General features: G+C 45.1%; 1 protein-coding gene across 4 annotated transcripts in view; it reads right to left on the reverse strand.

The window, feature by feature from the left end:
• Positions 1–6,184: 6,184 nt before the first annotated feature.
• Positions 6,185–13,604, reverse strand: part of MECOM (MDS1 and EVI1 complex locus) — a 318,166-nt gene continuing 310,746 nt past the window's right edge. For all 4 annotated transcript variants that reach the window (XM_078607787.1, XM_078607785.1, XM_078607786.1 and 1 more), the window contains exons 15-17: positions 12,557–12,868; positions 11,139–11,340; positions 6,185–10,379 (exon numbers count right to left, since the gene is read on the reverse strand). In XM_078607787.1, the coding sequence (XP_078463913.1) occupies positions 10,260–10,379; positions 11,139–11,340; positions 12,557–12,868 (634 nt within the window). In that variant the 3' untranslated portion in view covers positions 6,185–10,259. The remainder of the gene's footprint in view (positions 10,380–11,138; positions 11,341–12,556; positions 12,869–13,604) is intronic.

The following is a 13,604-nucleotide window of genomic DNA, read 5'->3' on the forward strand; positions in this document are numbered from 1 at the left end:
TTATGCAGAGTCAAGTAATGGTTCATCCTGGCGACCGGAAGGAACCAGCAACCTATGGCATTGATGATGGGCAGGGTACAACCAACTACCATCAAAACAAAAACACACGACCTGACCGAAAATATTTTACACTATTGGAACCTCATTTGCCAGTAAAAAAATAATTATCATATTTTTTGACACCAAAAAAGGTGTCAGTTTTGTTGCCAGATAAAAGGGTAAAAAAACAATTATCGAAAATATTTTGTTGCTATTATACCACCACTAGAGGGCAACAGTGACTCGGTGATTGAGGGCAAAGACTCGAAGAGGCTTCAGATGCCTTGCATGCAATGCAGCTTTCATTCAGTGGGTACAACTACATTGACGAGGTCAAAACTGAGCGGGCGCTGGAGGACGGTTTTCTTGAGGATTAAAGTTCACAAACACAATCACGCCATCCGTAGGACGTGCTGCCCAAGGGCTTGTTGTTTTTATTTGCATTTTATCACACGCGTATATCCTTGTTGCATTGCCATGGGATAACTGGAAGAAGCCACATCCGCTCCTGCCTCAAGACCCACCTCTTATCCCCCCTGGCCCATCGTTCCCTCCATCCCTAGGTACCCCCGTAAGTCCCGAAGCCACTAAACCTCCCTCCCCCGTTCCCCCATCCCTAATCACCGTATCACTTTTAGCTGCCCTCATTGTGTACCACTCATAACCCTTGTAAAGCGCCTTGGAAAACTGCGCTATATAAGTGTAAGATAACATGTCAGAGCACAGATCACAAAACGGTATACATACCTGTCAACCGGTACGGTTTACCCATATTCGTGTACAGGGATATTGAGTTGTCAGGTCCAATACGGCGTACAGCCGCTTGTGAAGGGACTTTGTCGGATGAACGTTGAGATTTATAAGGGCACGGGGAGATCAATGAGGTCTGAATTGGTCTGTAATAAGGTCGGGCACTGATAAGGGGTTGACAGGTCTGCGTTCAGGGGGTACGGATCGAGAGGTGATCTGATTTGCTACGAATTCCCCAATGCCACGATTTCTCAAACTCATCGCCCACCCATCATGATCCACCATTCCACCCACACTTGTCCATCTCCTTTTCAAATTTTAGCCTTTACTCGCTGAACATGCCGGATGATTGGTAAATGGGGGAGAGAAGAAAAAAAAAACCTTTACCAACAGCAATGATGACTTGAGTTTGGGAAACTTCAGCAGTGCCACACGGTCCATGATCCAGTTTGAAATGTTAAACTTTAATGCAGTAAATTAACGGAGTTATCAAATGACAGAAATAGATTGACAAATGGCTGTATGTGAGGCTGTTGGTGTTGTTGTGCGAAGATTTGTAATGCTGTAGATAGTTTGCAATTAAATAATAAAGCCAAACTATTACTATTCAGTGTGTGTTGTTTGTTTAATTCAGCAGGGTCAGGGTTTGATAGTGCTCGCTGGCAATTGCCACATCTGTGAAATGCAATATAAAATGTACACAATGTTTGAATACTAAAATGTTAAAACTGTCGTAGCGAGTTGGTGAGTGAGGTGAACAGGGAGGGATAGGAAACAAAGTTACGTTTTACTTGAACTTTATTTTGTTGGTTCTTTCGGTAAAGTCACGTAGAATGGAAATAAAATAATAAAAATAAAATACTAATTTTTATTATTTCCATTCTACGTGACTTTACCTAAAGATGAATCCCTGCAGTCACGAAAGCTTTAAATCGAAATGGAACTTTATTTTTTACTAAAATGATTTCGTCATTAAAAAGAAACGGAAATTCAATCAAAACTGAAAAATATGTTAATGGTGCTTAAAAGTAACATTTTCCAGAACTTACTACAATGTAATGTTTGGTTTTTTATTTGTGTCCTGTGATTTTGTGTCCTGTGATCTTGTCAATCTGACCGAGATTGATATCCACAGTATATAACGACAATCGAGTAATACATGCATTCCACTAATTATCATCAGCCATGGGCTAAATACTGCTCGACGAAGACCTTCCCAAACTCTGCCTCTCTCACGTCCTGCGTTGTAACAATTCAATCCAGCGACAATATTCCACTCCAATGGTTGTGAATTGTTTATACGCCAACAACAGGACAGAGTCAGACTTTTCTGGGGATACTCGTTTGTTCTTTCGGTAAAGTCACGTAGGTAGAAAACATAAATAAAAAATAACGTCACAATAAACGACGTTTCGATCGCAACACAAGCGGTCGTCCTCAGGTGGAAAAAAACAAACCAGCAGTGGATTGTTTTTTTACCGAAAGAACCAAAGAGTATGGATCCCTGCAGTCACGAAAGCTTCAAATCAATACTTTTCTTGGAATCGTTGTGGATAGAGACTGCGTGTGAGTTGGAAGTTCACCACACTGAAGATTAGTAGTGAGCCAACTCCGCATATTTTTTGTTAGTTTCAAATGAGCAAATATTTCAGCCGTGTTTGTTGATGGCGCGCTTTGTAAAATGGATTATCTGTCCTGGTGTCTGCAGAACGCCCATGATTCGTTATTCCAATTGTTTTACTGCACGACAGATGGTGTTGTTGTTGGAACGCTGCATTTGGGACACCGTGCAGACTTCACTTGAAGCTACAGCATTGCTGATTCCAGTTGCGCACACAACATGCACAGCACAATATCAATGTCAATTCTAAATGATGAAATGTATACGCGTGGTAATAGTTTAATCCTTTGCTGTACTGCCATCTCCTGGCCATCTCCAAGCACAAAGTCTTCTTCATCGGCTGGTCGTATGTTAACGGCATCGAATAACTGCCTCGAAATGAATGGATGTATCTAATTGTGGTGCGCTTGTGTAAAATGCCATCATAAAGTGGAACACAAGAATGGTTTCGCCCAGCTTTGAACAAACTTGCATACTCTGCGATGAAATAACAGCAGAGACGCCCCATTGCAATGCATTACAAGTATGATGCCATCTAGTGGCAAGCGTGGTGTTTCTAACCAAACAATTGCCACTCGGGACTGAAAATGCCTTTGTTACCCGACTGTAATCGGCGTTTACTCCAGCACAAAAGATTGTTCTGTCCGAGTGTATGAATTAATGATACTGGTGAATGGTTGTTCGTTAACCTATGCATACTACCTTCGTTAATGTTAACTGATCTCAGGCCTGCACAAGTCCTTGTTCCCAGTAGCTTTCTCTCTCTCACCTGAAGACGGTCGCTTGCGTTGCGATCGAAACGTCGTGATCTATTAAGTTTATATCAACGTGACTTTACCGAAAGAACCAAGGAGTAATTTTAACTGATTTAATGTGTTCCTCCGACTCCTGTATTCGCTAAACACTTAACCAAGAGTGGACGGTAACATGCAGCTCCTTACTATTAAAATTCCTTCCCTTTATTACTGCTAACCCTACTTCCTCCCTTTGTTGCTGCTAATCCTACATAATGCACGGGCATAATATGACTTTGAGACCCCCCCCCCCCATCTCCTACGCATTCCACAAGTAGTGACTAATCCCATATCTGCATTTCCCATAAATATGCAAAATTCCTCTGTTGATATGCAAATTACTTTGTCAAGGCGCCCTTCCTCCTCTAACCCAGCTTAAATATATGCTGCCAAGCCTGGTGATGTTCATTCAGACGCTGTCTTTCCGACAGACCTGTTCTTCACCTGAGGACAGCTGCTTGCGTTGTGGCCAAAACGTCGTGAGAATTGTATTTTATTATGTTTTATTTTTATTATTTTATTATTTCCCTTCTACGTGACTTTACCGAAAGAACCAAGAAGATGAATCCCTGGAGTCACGAAAGCATTAAATCGAAATATACACACGATATCAGGTACAACTGTGAATTTTCTTACTCGTGGCACTGCTCGTGGAAGGGCACCACCACGAGACAGTATTTGACCTGCTCTCCCATTCCACACTGGCCACACATCTTGGGGTGGGAGTATACCCACGCTTTACGTCACCTGCCGATCGACTGCATCGTGGCGTTACTTCATGTTATACTGTTGGGTGAACAGAGGCATTGAAGAAATGTGTCCACTCTTTAACCTACTGAGCTGGGAGTTGGAGTCGAAATGGTGTGCTCACCATTGGCACCACTGTGGCAGCGTACCAATTAATGCACTATATTCTTGGTTCTTTCGGTAAAGTCACGTAGATAGAAATATAATTTTTCTTTATTTTTATTTTTTTATTTTTTTATCCTCATGACTTTACCGAAAGAACCAAGCATACAAATTCCTGCAGTCACGAAAGTCTTAAGTCAAAATTTAATTAACGCACTCTCGATGCTTAAGCTCTGACAAAGACAAACATCCCCCCACAAAGCCTGAACTGACTTTAGGGGCACGTGCTGTTAGCGAGCACTTACGACGGCCAGAATGACGCACAAGGGGGTGAAGGGGGCAGCACCAAGCTCGGCCGCCTTTGTCTCCCCAGTGCTGGAATCGACCTAGATGAGGCCCAGTACTGGTTAAGACATTGGTCACCTAATGTCGGCCATGAGCACTTAACCAAAACTGTGGTTCGCAGGAAAATTCATAAAGCAGTGCGCTAAGCACTGCACCACCGCTCCACTCCAGTTCTCTCTCGCTCGCTCTCTCACACACACAGAGAGATCAAAAACACACTGCGTACACCACACATTAAAAAAGCCACACAATTTTTTTTGTTTTATTTCTCTTATTATCATCATCATTATTATACAGTATTGCATACCAACTGCAAAGTATAAATCTTTTTTTTTTCCTGGTATCGCAAAGAGCTAACTCTGGGTACACACACGTTTATTAAGATTAACATGGTCAGCACACGTTACTCTGTAATTACGTTTTGAAATGTATTCCACTTGCCTTACTCGACAATGCACCACACGCACCACACGTCATCGCCCTCGTTCGTCAACAAGGTCGCACAAGAAGCCAGGATAGTGCGTCAGGTCACCCAGAGCCCGCGATAAGATCGCCGTTGAACGGTTGTGTTTGATCATCAAATGACATTTTGGCAGTAAAAAAAAAACTGCTTTTTTTCTTCCTCATCGCTCCCGCCACCTCCCCCCGCCCCCCCGCCCCAAAATAACATTTAGAATAAAATAGAAATATCTACACGCATATCGATGCATAATAATATGAAACAAAACCTGTTGACTTTTATCACCCAGCTTGCCACTGCATGTTGGAACAGGAGGTCCAACCACCTTATACAACAACATTGTTTCTGTATAGCACTATCATACACTCACAACATTGCGTCCGGCTTGCCGAATTCTCCTGCAATTAAGTTACGTGGTGCATTTTAAGAAAGCGAAATATTTTTTTTATAGTTTTTTGTTTTTTTTTTACAATAAAAACACTGATTATTAACTTATGTTTATTTTAGCTACATCGTTTTTTTTTCTTTTCGGATTTCCCCCCCCCACCCACTTCCTCCTTCAGCACGTAATAATCCCACAGATGAATGCAGTGTTGTGCATCCTCACAAGCTCGGAAAGACTTTGAACAACGCGATTTCACTTGCACCGCGAATTTTGTTAAGCACAGTATTATTGTGTGAGGATGATACTTTTTCCGTGAAATATGCGAATGTGTTGGTTGTTTCTCAATGGCATGACTGAACCATGCTCGAAAATAAAAAAAATCAACAACCACATTTTTAAAACCTAGCACCAGGCAAGATTTGAAGTGCGAATAGGAACAAAAACAAAGTTTGAACGACAAAGTCTGTGTGTATACTTAAGTAAAAGATGTCACGCTAGTCTCTGTTTATAGATCAACTACATTGCAGATCAAGTATATTTTGCATGCACTGCTAATTTACGTTTTTTTAACGAACGATTCCGAATCAAAGCGAATGTTGTGTAAATTAAGCCGTCTTACACAACCACAGTGTTTTTAGCCATAGATAAAAAGGTGGGCCCTAAACGGTGTTTTGGTACAGTACTATATATTTTTAACATAATTTCACTCACAATCTGTTAACCTGATCCTTTGGAATTCTCATCCTAATTTACCGTTACATTTCAACTTGTCGTTTAAGAAATTTGCCGGTATGTGTTGCGTTTTCCTTTTTGTAAAGTAAAGAAAAAACGTGGCTGAGGAATTTGGGTCATTTTGTCGACAGGCCGCCAATGTGTTTCGCCAAGTTCCTCATGAATCTCCTCCGTCACTAATGCCGTTCTGCATTACTTGCTTTGAAGCATTTTAAAGTGCGCGTGTACTCTGTATACAGGGGGTGCTGCTGTGTTGCTAAGTGCATTTGTCATTTAAACACGTTACATCCTTCTCCTCCTCCTCGACTTGTTTAATCATATGCCTTGCGCTCTGCAAATGTCAAAAACCTCGCTATCAACGTAATGCTGAATCTGCCAACAGTAAGCCGTTGTTCACTATCGACACCGTTTTCGTCCACGGTCCATTGCGGACCAAGGGACTGTGTGATGAGGTAACCCCACGATATGTGCTTGTGCATTGTTCAAGAAACCATGGCTTATAAACGACGCAGAGAAATGCTCTTAATTGGAAACGTCGCAAGCCTGCGTGGAAGCTATCGGAAGAAGTTCGCAGCCGCTCGTTTCTCCGTCACGTCGCGGATGATGGAGGGCGGCGTTCCCGGCGCCGCACACCGAAACTCGCAAAAGCTCCTGAACTGGCTTGGAAGTCGATCGCATTGGAGTGCTCGTAAATGATGCGTGCCGTTTGATGTACAAAATTGTTCGGTGAGTTTTTTTTTTCTGAATCTGTGATGGAACAAAATAAAACGACGCCTTTTTTTGTTATCGCTACAGTGCATTGAATTAACTTGGACACCGTAATGTGAGAATAAGAAGAATAATCATAGTAGTAGTAGAAAATAATCATTAATAAGAGGTCGAAGGCTGCAATTGGCCCCGCATACACTTCTCAATACTATCTAAAGTGAAACGAGTTCTAGCGTAAGGATTTATTCGTAACAATAATAACGATGACAATAAATACGTGACAATAACGAGTGATTTGATGTTTGCGAAAACCGGCTTAAGAACAAAACAATTATTGGAGAAAAACAAGATCAGCTTCTACTCAAGAATAAACAAAAATGATATGTACGTTATGGTAATTAATATCACTGACTAATATTTAAAGGATTTAGTTTCCATGTATCGTAATCAACGTCGAACACTTTAGAACCTTGTGCCTAGCGTATGCTATGTTTTGGGCTACACGTGGAATTTTCTTTGCAAATTGAGAAGCTTGTAGAAACGTATTAAAATTACGCTTTTGCCAGAATGATCTGCTAAACCAAACTGGGCATTATACAATGGATGGGATGAATCGTCGTTGCTTTCTGATCGCTTCCATCTGCCTTAAACAAACGTCACTTGTAGCGATGGGGGAGGGAATACTGGGCCACAGAAGAAACAGCCAGGGAAACATGCTCACGCACAACACATACAAGGAACATATTCCGTTTGGCACCATAACACCAATGCCATTTGACAAAAATCTGTCTTTTTTTTCATAGTCTCTTTTTTTTGTCTATCGGATGAGTTCGGAAATGTATTGAATTGATACACACGACATTAATTATGGGGATTTGTTTTCATGCTAATACTATTAACACGTTCGATTAAAAAAAAAGTTCTCCCGTTTTATTTAGCTACAATTTTCTTTTTTAATCGCGCACTTAAAAATAAATAACTACATTTTAAAAACGAAACGTCTACACTGCAAGTAACTGATTGTCATAAAGCAGGAAGCAATATTATCTTGGCGAGCAAACTGTCAATGCCTAATAGATGAGTGTTAGCGAGGAGCACGTGTCTTGGTCCTTCATTTAAATATTGTCGTGCCACTTAACACTAGAAAAAACAAAATAAGGTGGAAGAAATACGAATGGAAATACTGCTCTGGAAAAACGGGGAAATTATATCAAACCGGCTATTTACAGGCCCACGCGCTTCTAAACACACGAGAAACAAACAAACAAAAAGCAAGACTAAAAAAAAACCCCACACAATTCTACTGTGTACTGCAAAATTGGCCCCTCATAACGTGCTGTAAGAATGTGTACAAAAACGTTGCCTGGTGGCGAATTATGTACAGCGAAAAAGTTACACCATACCTGCTCCGCTGCGCTAACCGCGGAACCCAATTCCAAATCTCGAGCGTAAAATGTTCGCCGGCGTCCGTGACAAATGAACACAAATAATATTAGATCCTTTCGCCTATCAAATTTCGCACAAAGGAGAAAAGAAGAACCACGTGACCATCGTGACCGAGTTACCGTCCGGTTGCACTTGGGGGGGGGAGGGGTGGGGAAAGAAAAAATATTGAGTGCCCCGTTAATCGGTAATTAAATCGTGATCGTCGTGAAGTTTTGTTTATTCTTTCTAAAAGGGTAATTATTGCATGACAAAGGCATATTCTCAATCAGCAATGCCATTCTCACCGTGACCCTGTTATAATTCAAAAGGAAGCAATCGTTGGGAAAAGGTGCAGCCGGTGATATGCCGGCGTTAAAGTTCGACGTTCACGTCATTGCGACCTGTTCGATGTAACCGATCCACGATACTTATCATTTAAACGGAAGCAGAAGAAAGTCAACCACGAAAACGGCCCAGTGGCTGCGTGACCACGCCGGCAATGTTGGAAAGTGAATTCGGTTGATGTTTCTTTGATAGAGCCGGGCGACTTAATTGTTAGTGCTCGTGCCTTCAAGTCGCCGGGTGTTGGTGTGTTTGATGTATCGTAGCCATAGGGGGGAGGGGGTGGAATATTTGTTCAATCGAGTGAGCACATTTGCTTGTAGATTCTGACTTTTGATTGACGCTGCAGTGCAAGTCACTCTCTGCAAACTGTGTCCATGGTGTCTGTGAATTCTCTGGTGTCAAAAGCAAATACGATGTTCTCTTGTTGCACAAGGATGCGATTGTCATGTGAAATCCTTATCAACGGATGCGGCTTCATAGGCCGCCATAACTGACCTTGTCATTGGTATTTTAAGGGCTTTTCTTTAATAACAATAAAAAGTAACTTACAGCCCTCCGTCAACGAAGGACCTCCCTACACTGATCGGTCGCGGGAGGGTTGTCCGACCAAACTTCACGGCAGGCGGTCATTGCAGTGTGGTGGAAAGTGGAGGCCTCGGATCAGTTTGGTGATCGACGGCAGCCACGCCTAAGGGTTTGAAATGGGCTTGATGGGTGGGCTCATGGCATGCAGCATGCTATCCAACGCATACGTCGCTAATAAAAATAAAAAAAACATAACCCAGCAAAGTCAACACAAAAGGAAACGAATGTAATTGAACATCTTCACAAAGTGACGTGATTAATGAATCGTGAGTGATATTCTCGTTTGAGACCTGAAATCTGCATTGAAGCTGATGCACTGAATCCGACTTTTTGACTTTATCAGACTGCCGTGAAGAGCTTTCTGGGGGGGCTCTGCACGTAACCATTTCTTATGAGCAACTCGTTTTGTCACTATCTCTACAATTTTCTCTGCGATAGCTCGAGGCTTCTCGTCCCACACAATGGAGACCCATCTGCCGCAACTAACACATATTTTGGTTCCGTAAATGCAGAGGTCGGTGATAGGTAGCGTCGAAACGATATAACTTCCAACCACATCTTTTTCCATTTAACACGCATCGGGGTAAAACCCATCAAACATTATTTTGTTTCTACTTTTAAAGCAGAGAGGGGGGAGATACAAGATTAATTTAGGCACGCAGTAGCCTTTTAAAAGTTTTACTGCATATCAACATCTAATAATATATATAAAAAAATGATATTCCATAACATCATTGACTTGGTCAACCAATAAGTTACAAGTACTGTATTTTATATATATACTGTGTGCATGTATAATAATTCTGACACGTTGGCTTTGCCCCTGCTGTGAAACCAACTTCTCAAATTTAAAAACCATGGTTTACACACGTCTTCATTTGACCTTTGATCCCCACGACTAAGAAAACCTTACTTATGACATTTACATAATGATAATAATCATTCCTATTATTTTGTCCTACTAAAAGTCATTGCGTGGATTGAGTGAGTAACTAAAAACAATCGACGATTACCCGACGACGAAAAAATATCTCCCAAAAACAAAAAAACAATCAAGCTTTGGTCCGACAAACAAAGTAGTTTTTTTAGGGACATTTTTTTTTGCTCTCGTTTTTCTTTTTTCTCTCTTCCCGCACCCAAAGGGGGTGTCGTGTGTCATTGTCGTTTGTTTGTTACTTCACGATATCACTTGGGGAAACTTCTTCGCGCTCTTGTCCGGTCCTAAAGGCGACTGACTGGGTGGAGGGTGCTCGTTTCCGCCGGGGCCCTTGCCGCCCCGTGCCACATGCTCCCGGAGCCTTGTGAGTCTCGGTCCGACAGCGAGAGCATCATGGCGTAGGCCTGCAGGCACGCACAAACGTTCGGTTGCAACGTCAAGTCTACGCGTGTGTGCGTGTGTGTATGTTGGAACTTCTTTCGCACCGTACGTAGCCCACCGTGCTAATCGGAGTATCGATACCGTACCACGCAACGCCATGTGGATACGCGGGAGCGTCCATCTATGCCTAGTTGGGTGTCCACGTCTCAATAATTTTGAGGCTGCGAGGTGGCCAGGAGTTGGCCGAAAAGCAAATGGCCTCCTCATGTCATTGTTTTGACAGATTCCAAATAAGCTGTTCCTGAAGCTGGGATTTCGCCCTGGGAAAAAAGTAGCTTTCATGATAATTATAATAATGCAGCAAATTTGGTGTCTGTGCCATTCCTGTAGTGCCGGGGCGATCATCACAAGGACACTGCTGTGTTTCACAGGCATGGTCCGCAGTGGTTTCACAGGAGGGGGCGACGTTGCTTTGTGTGATCCCAGAGGAGTATGGGTTGTACATTTTTTGGAGAATTTGAAAAATGTGGACAATCACGCCGGCACGCCGTGGCCTACTCGTTTCGAATGACGTTGCGTGATCTGTAAAGGTCCCACCGCAAAAGCAGGCGGCGTGTAATATTTTACGGTTAATACACCCGCTGTATTAATCGGGGTGGCCGCCAGGTTTGAACCGCGGACCTCTGCCGCAAGAGACGAGAGGCGCTACCTCCGGGGCCACGGCGTCACCGGGCCAGCTTTTCGCTCGCGACGACGCTCGACTTGCGACGACGTTGTCATACCTGCGACTTGGACTGGCGGTAGAGGGGCGGCTTGACCCCGTCGTGGCTGGCCGTGGCCGTGCCATAGGGCAGCTCGGCGAAGTGCTCCTTGAGCGGCTTGCGCAGGTCCAGGCTGTCGGGGAAGTGGCTCATGTGTTCCAGGGCGGACAGCTGAGACGACGGCCCCAGCGGGCTCAGGCCTCCCTCCTCCAGCGGGCTGCACCTGCACGGGCGGGAAGATGGAGCCGCTGCGTTCGTATCGGCGCGGGAGTGGAGAGCGATCGCGGCGTGGGGGTTGGGGAGGGGGGAGACTGAGGCGTCCGGCGCCGTGGGCATATTCCACCTTCTCGTGTGTGCGCTGTTTGTACGGTCGCAGTGACCTCTCTCAACTGGTGCTGGCCCCAACAGTGTGATTTGACGAAACAAAGGGATAGTTTTGTTTCTTTATTGAGGATGAGGAATTTCTCGCAGATAAGTGGCAAATACAGATATTGTGTTGCCACCAACATGATTCTGAGTTTGCCAATGATTTATGGTGGCAGTATCAATACGCGTATATCACATGAAGAAGGCAATTGCAATGCCTTGGCAATTTTTTTGTTGCCTTTCTTCATGCAGGAAATAACCAATGCCAATATATTGCCGCTGTTGAAGAGGAAGCCTGTTAAACAGCGGCCGATATACAATGGCGTGATGTTGACGACAATGACACAATAAAGGGATCACTTTAATAATGTTCATTTTTATATAGTGTCGTCATTCGTGCAAATGCAATTTTGCAATCGCTGCGGAACTACAGGCAGCCAGGCAGTGAGCTTGTACCAACAATTGCCCCCTCGCTCCGTATATTTCGATGGTTTCAAACAATTATACATGTTGGGTAGACCCTGGCACAATGATCCTCCAACTGAACTTTGAGAGACTGCCTCTCCCAGGTGAGGTCCTGACACTGTGGGACTGGCCCTGGCCGCCTGCACGTGAAACAAAACCCATTGCTCTGCATCTACATCGGCGATACGAAAGGAGGAGTCCGTTAACCTTGCTGTTACAGCCTTCTCCCGGCGAGCCGGGGTGTAGCACCTCGACTCCCACAGCAAGGGAGATTCACAACATTCGTGCGGCGATCCACCAACCCTTGCTGCCTCGACGGTGCTAGAGTGACAGGGCCACGCGCGTAGCTACCGCCGCCGAGCTAAATAGATCTGAAGAAAAGGGATCTCGGAGGCTTAGCTCGGTGTTGTCCAGCTCTGTGGGCCGTTCTCTGACGCGAATGCTTGCGGCGCCGCTCTGCAAGAGATCTGTGCGGATACTCCCGCAATGCCGCGGTCGGGATAACGCCCGGGGAAGAAGAGGAAACGGACCCCACGGAGAGCGGCAGCGTCGGCAGAGCACAAGCAGAGCACGACCCAACGAAAAACCATCGCCCGGCCGCCCCCCACCTTGCGGTGCCGAACTCCGACGGGATACGCTCCGCGCGGTCGCCTCCCACATCGTCGTCCAACTCGTCCTCCTCCTCCTCTTCGTCGGGGGGTCGCCCCGCGTTGACCGCCGGGGTCACGTGCTCCTCCGGTGAGCGCTCGGCGGCGCTCTCCTCCTCGCCCTCCAGCATCAGCTCCTCCTCCAGCAGCTCCTCTTCCTCCTCCAGCTCCTCTTCCTCCTCCTCCTCCACGTCGTCCTCATCCTCGGGGTCTTCCCTGCGCTCCGGAGTCACCGCGGTCGCCTCCGCTGCCGGTTCCTCGTCCACGCCGAGGCTGTCAGGACAAAGACAAAGTTCCCCCGCACCCCGTATAGCCGTTAACAAACTGATGGGGCAAGAGCTGTTAGCGAGCACCTAATGACGGCCGGCACGGCACAGCGCACAAGGGGGTGGGTGGTCAACGCCCCCCCCCCCACCGGGCCGCCTTTATTATCTCCCCATGCATACACACCACACCAGGTACTCGTGTGAGGCTGAGTCGACCTAGGGGAGGCCCAAGACCGGTTCATATAATTGTCACACACACGCGGGGTTATCTATTCATACAAATGTAAACAATTTAACTTTTGGTGTCTGCTCCACTAGAAAAGGTGTCGCTTTGGGGACAAGTGGAATGGGCTGTGGGGGATAGATCAGAGTGGGCGAGACCACAGATGAAGGATAGGGGGGTGCATGGTTGGGGAGAGATGTGTATTGAAGCCGATGCAAAGCCACGAGCCACCCCTTTAGCAACTCTGCCAATGAGACCCAGAAAGTCAAAACCGGTCCCGAGTTTGCTTGCTTTTAAAAAACTGCTGCTGGTAACCCGAGTACGGAAAGCCGACAGGCCGCTAGAATTCCTGTAAAGTATAGAAAAGGTGTTTTTTAGCGTGGGGATGGAGAGAAGCAGTTGGGATATTTATTTTATCACTCGGAACACAGACTGCCTCCTGGCGGCAGTACATATCTACCGGTAGACAATGGGACCATTGAAATGTTCGTGGGAATGCTTGCTCCCACGGGAATGGTTT

The sequence above is a fragment of the Lampetra planeri genome, chromosome 28 (assembly GCF_965212315.1).
Source record: "Lampetra planeri chromosome 28, kcLamPlan1.2.h2, whole genome shotgun sequence".
NCBI classification, from domain to species: Eukaryota; Metazoa; Chordata; class Hyperoartia; order Petromyzontiformes; family Petromyzontidae; genus Lampetra; species Lampetra planeri.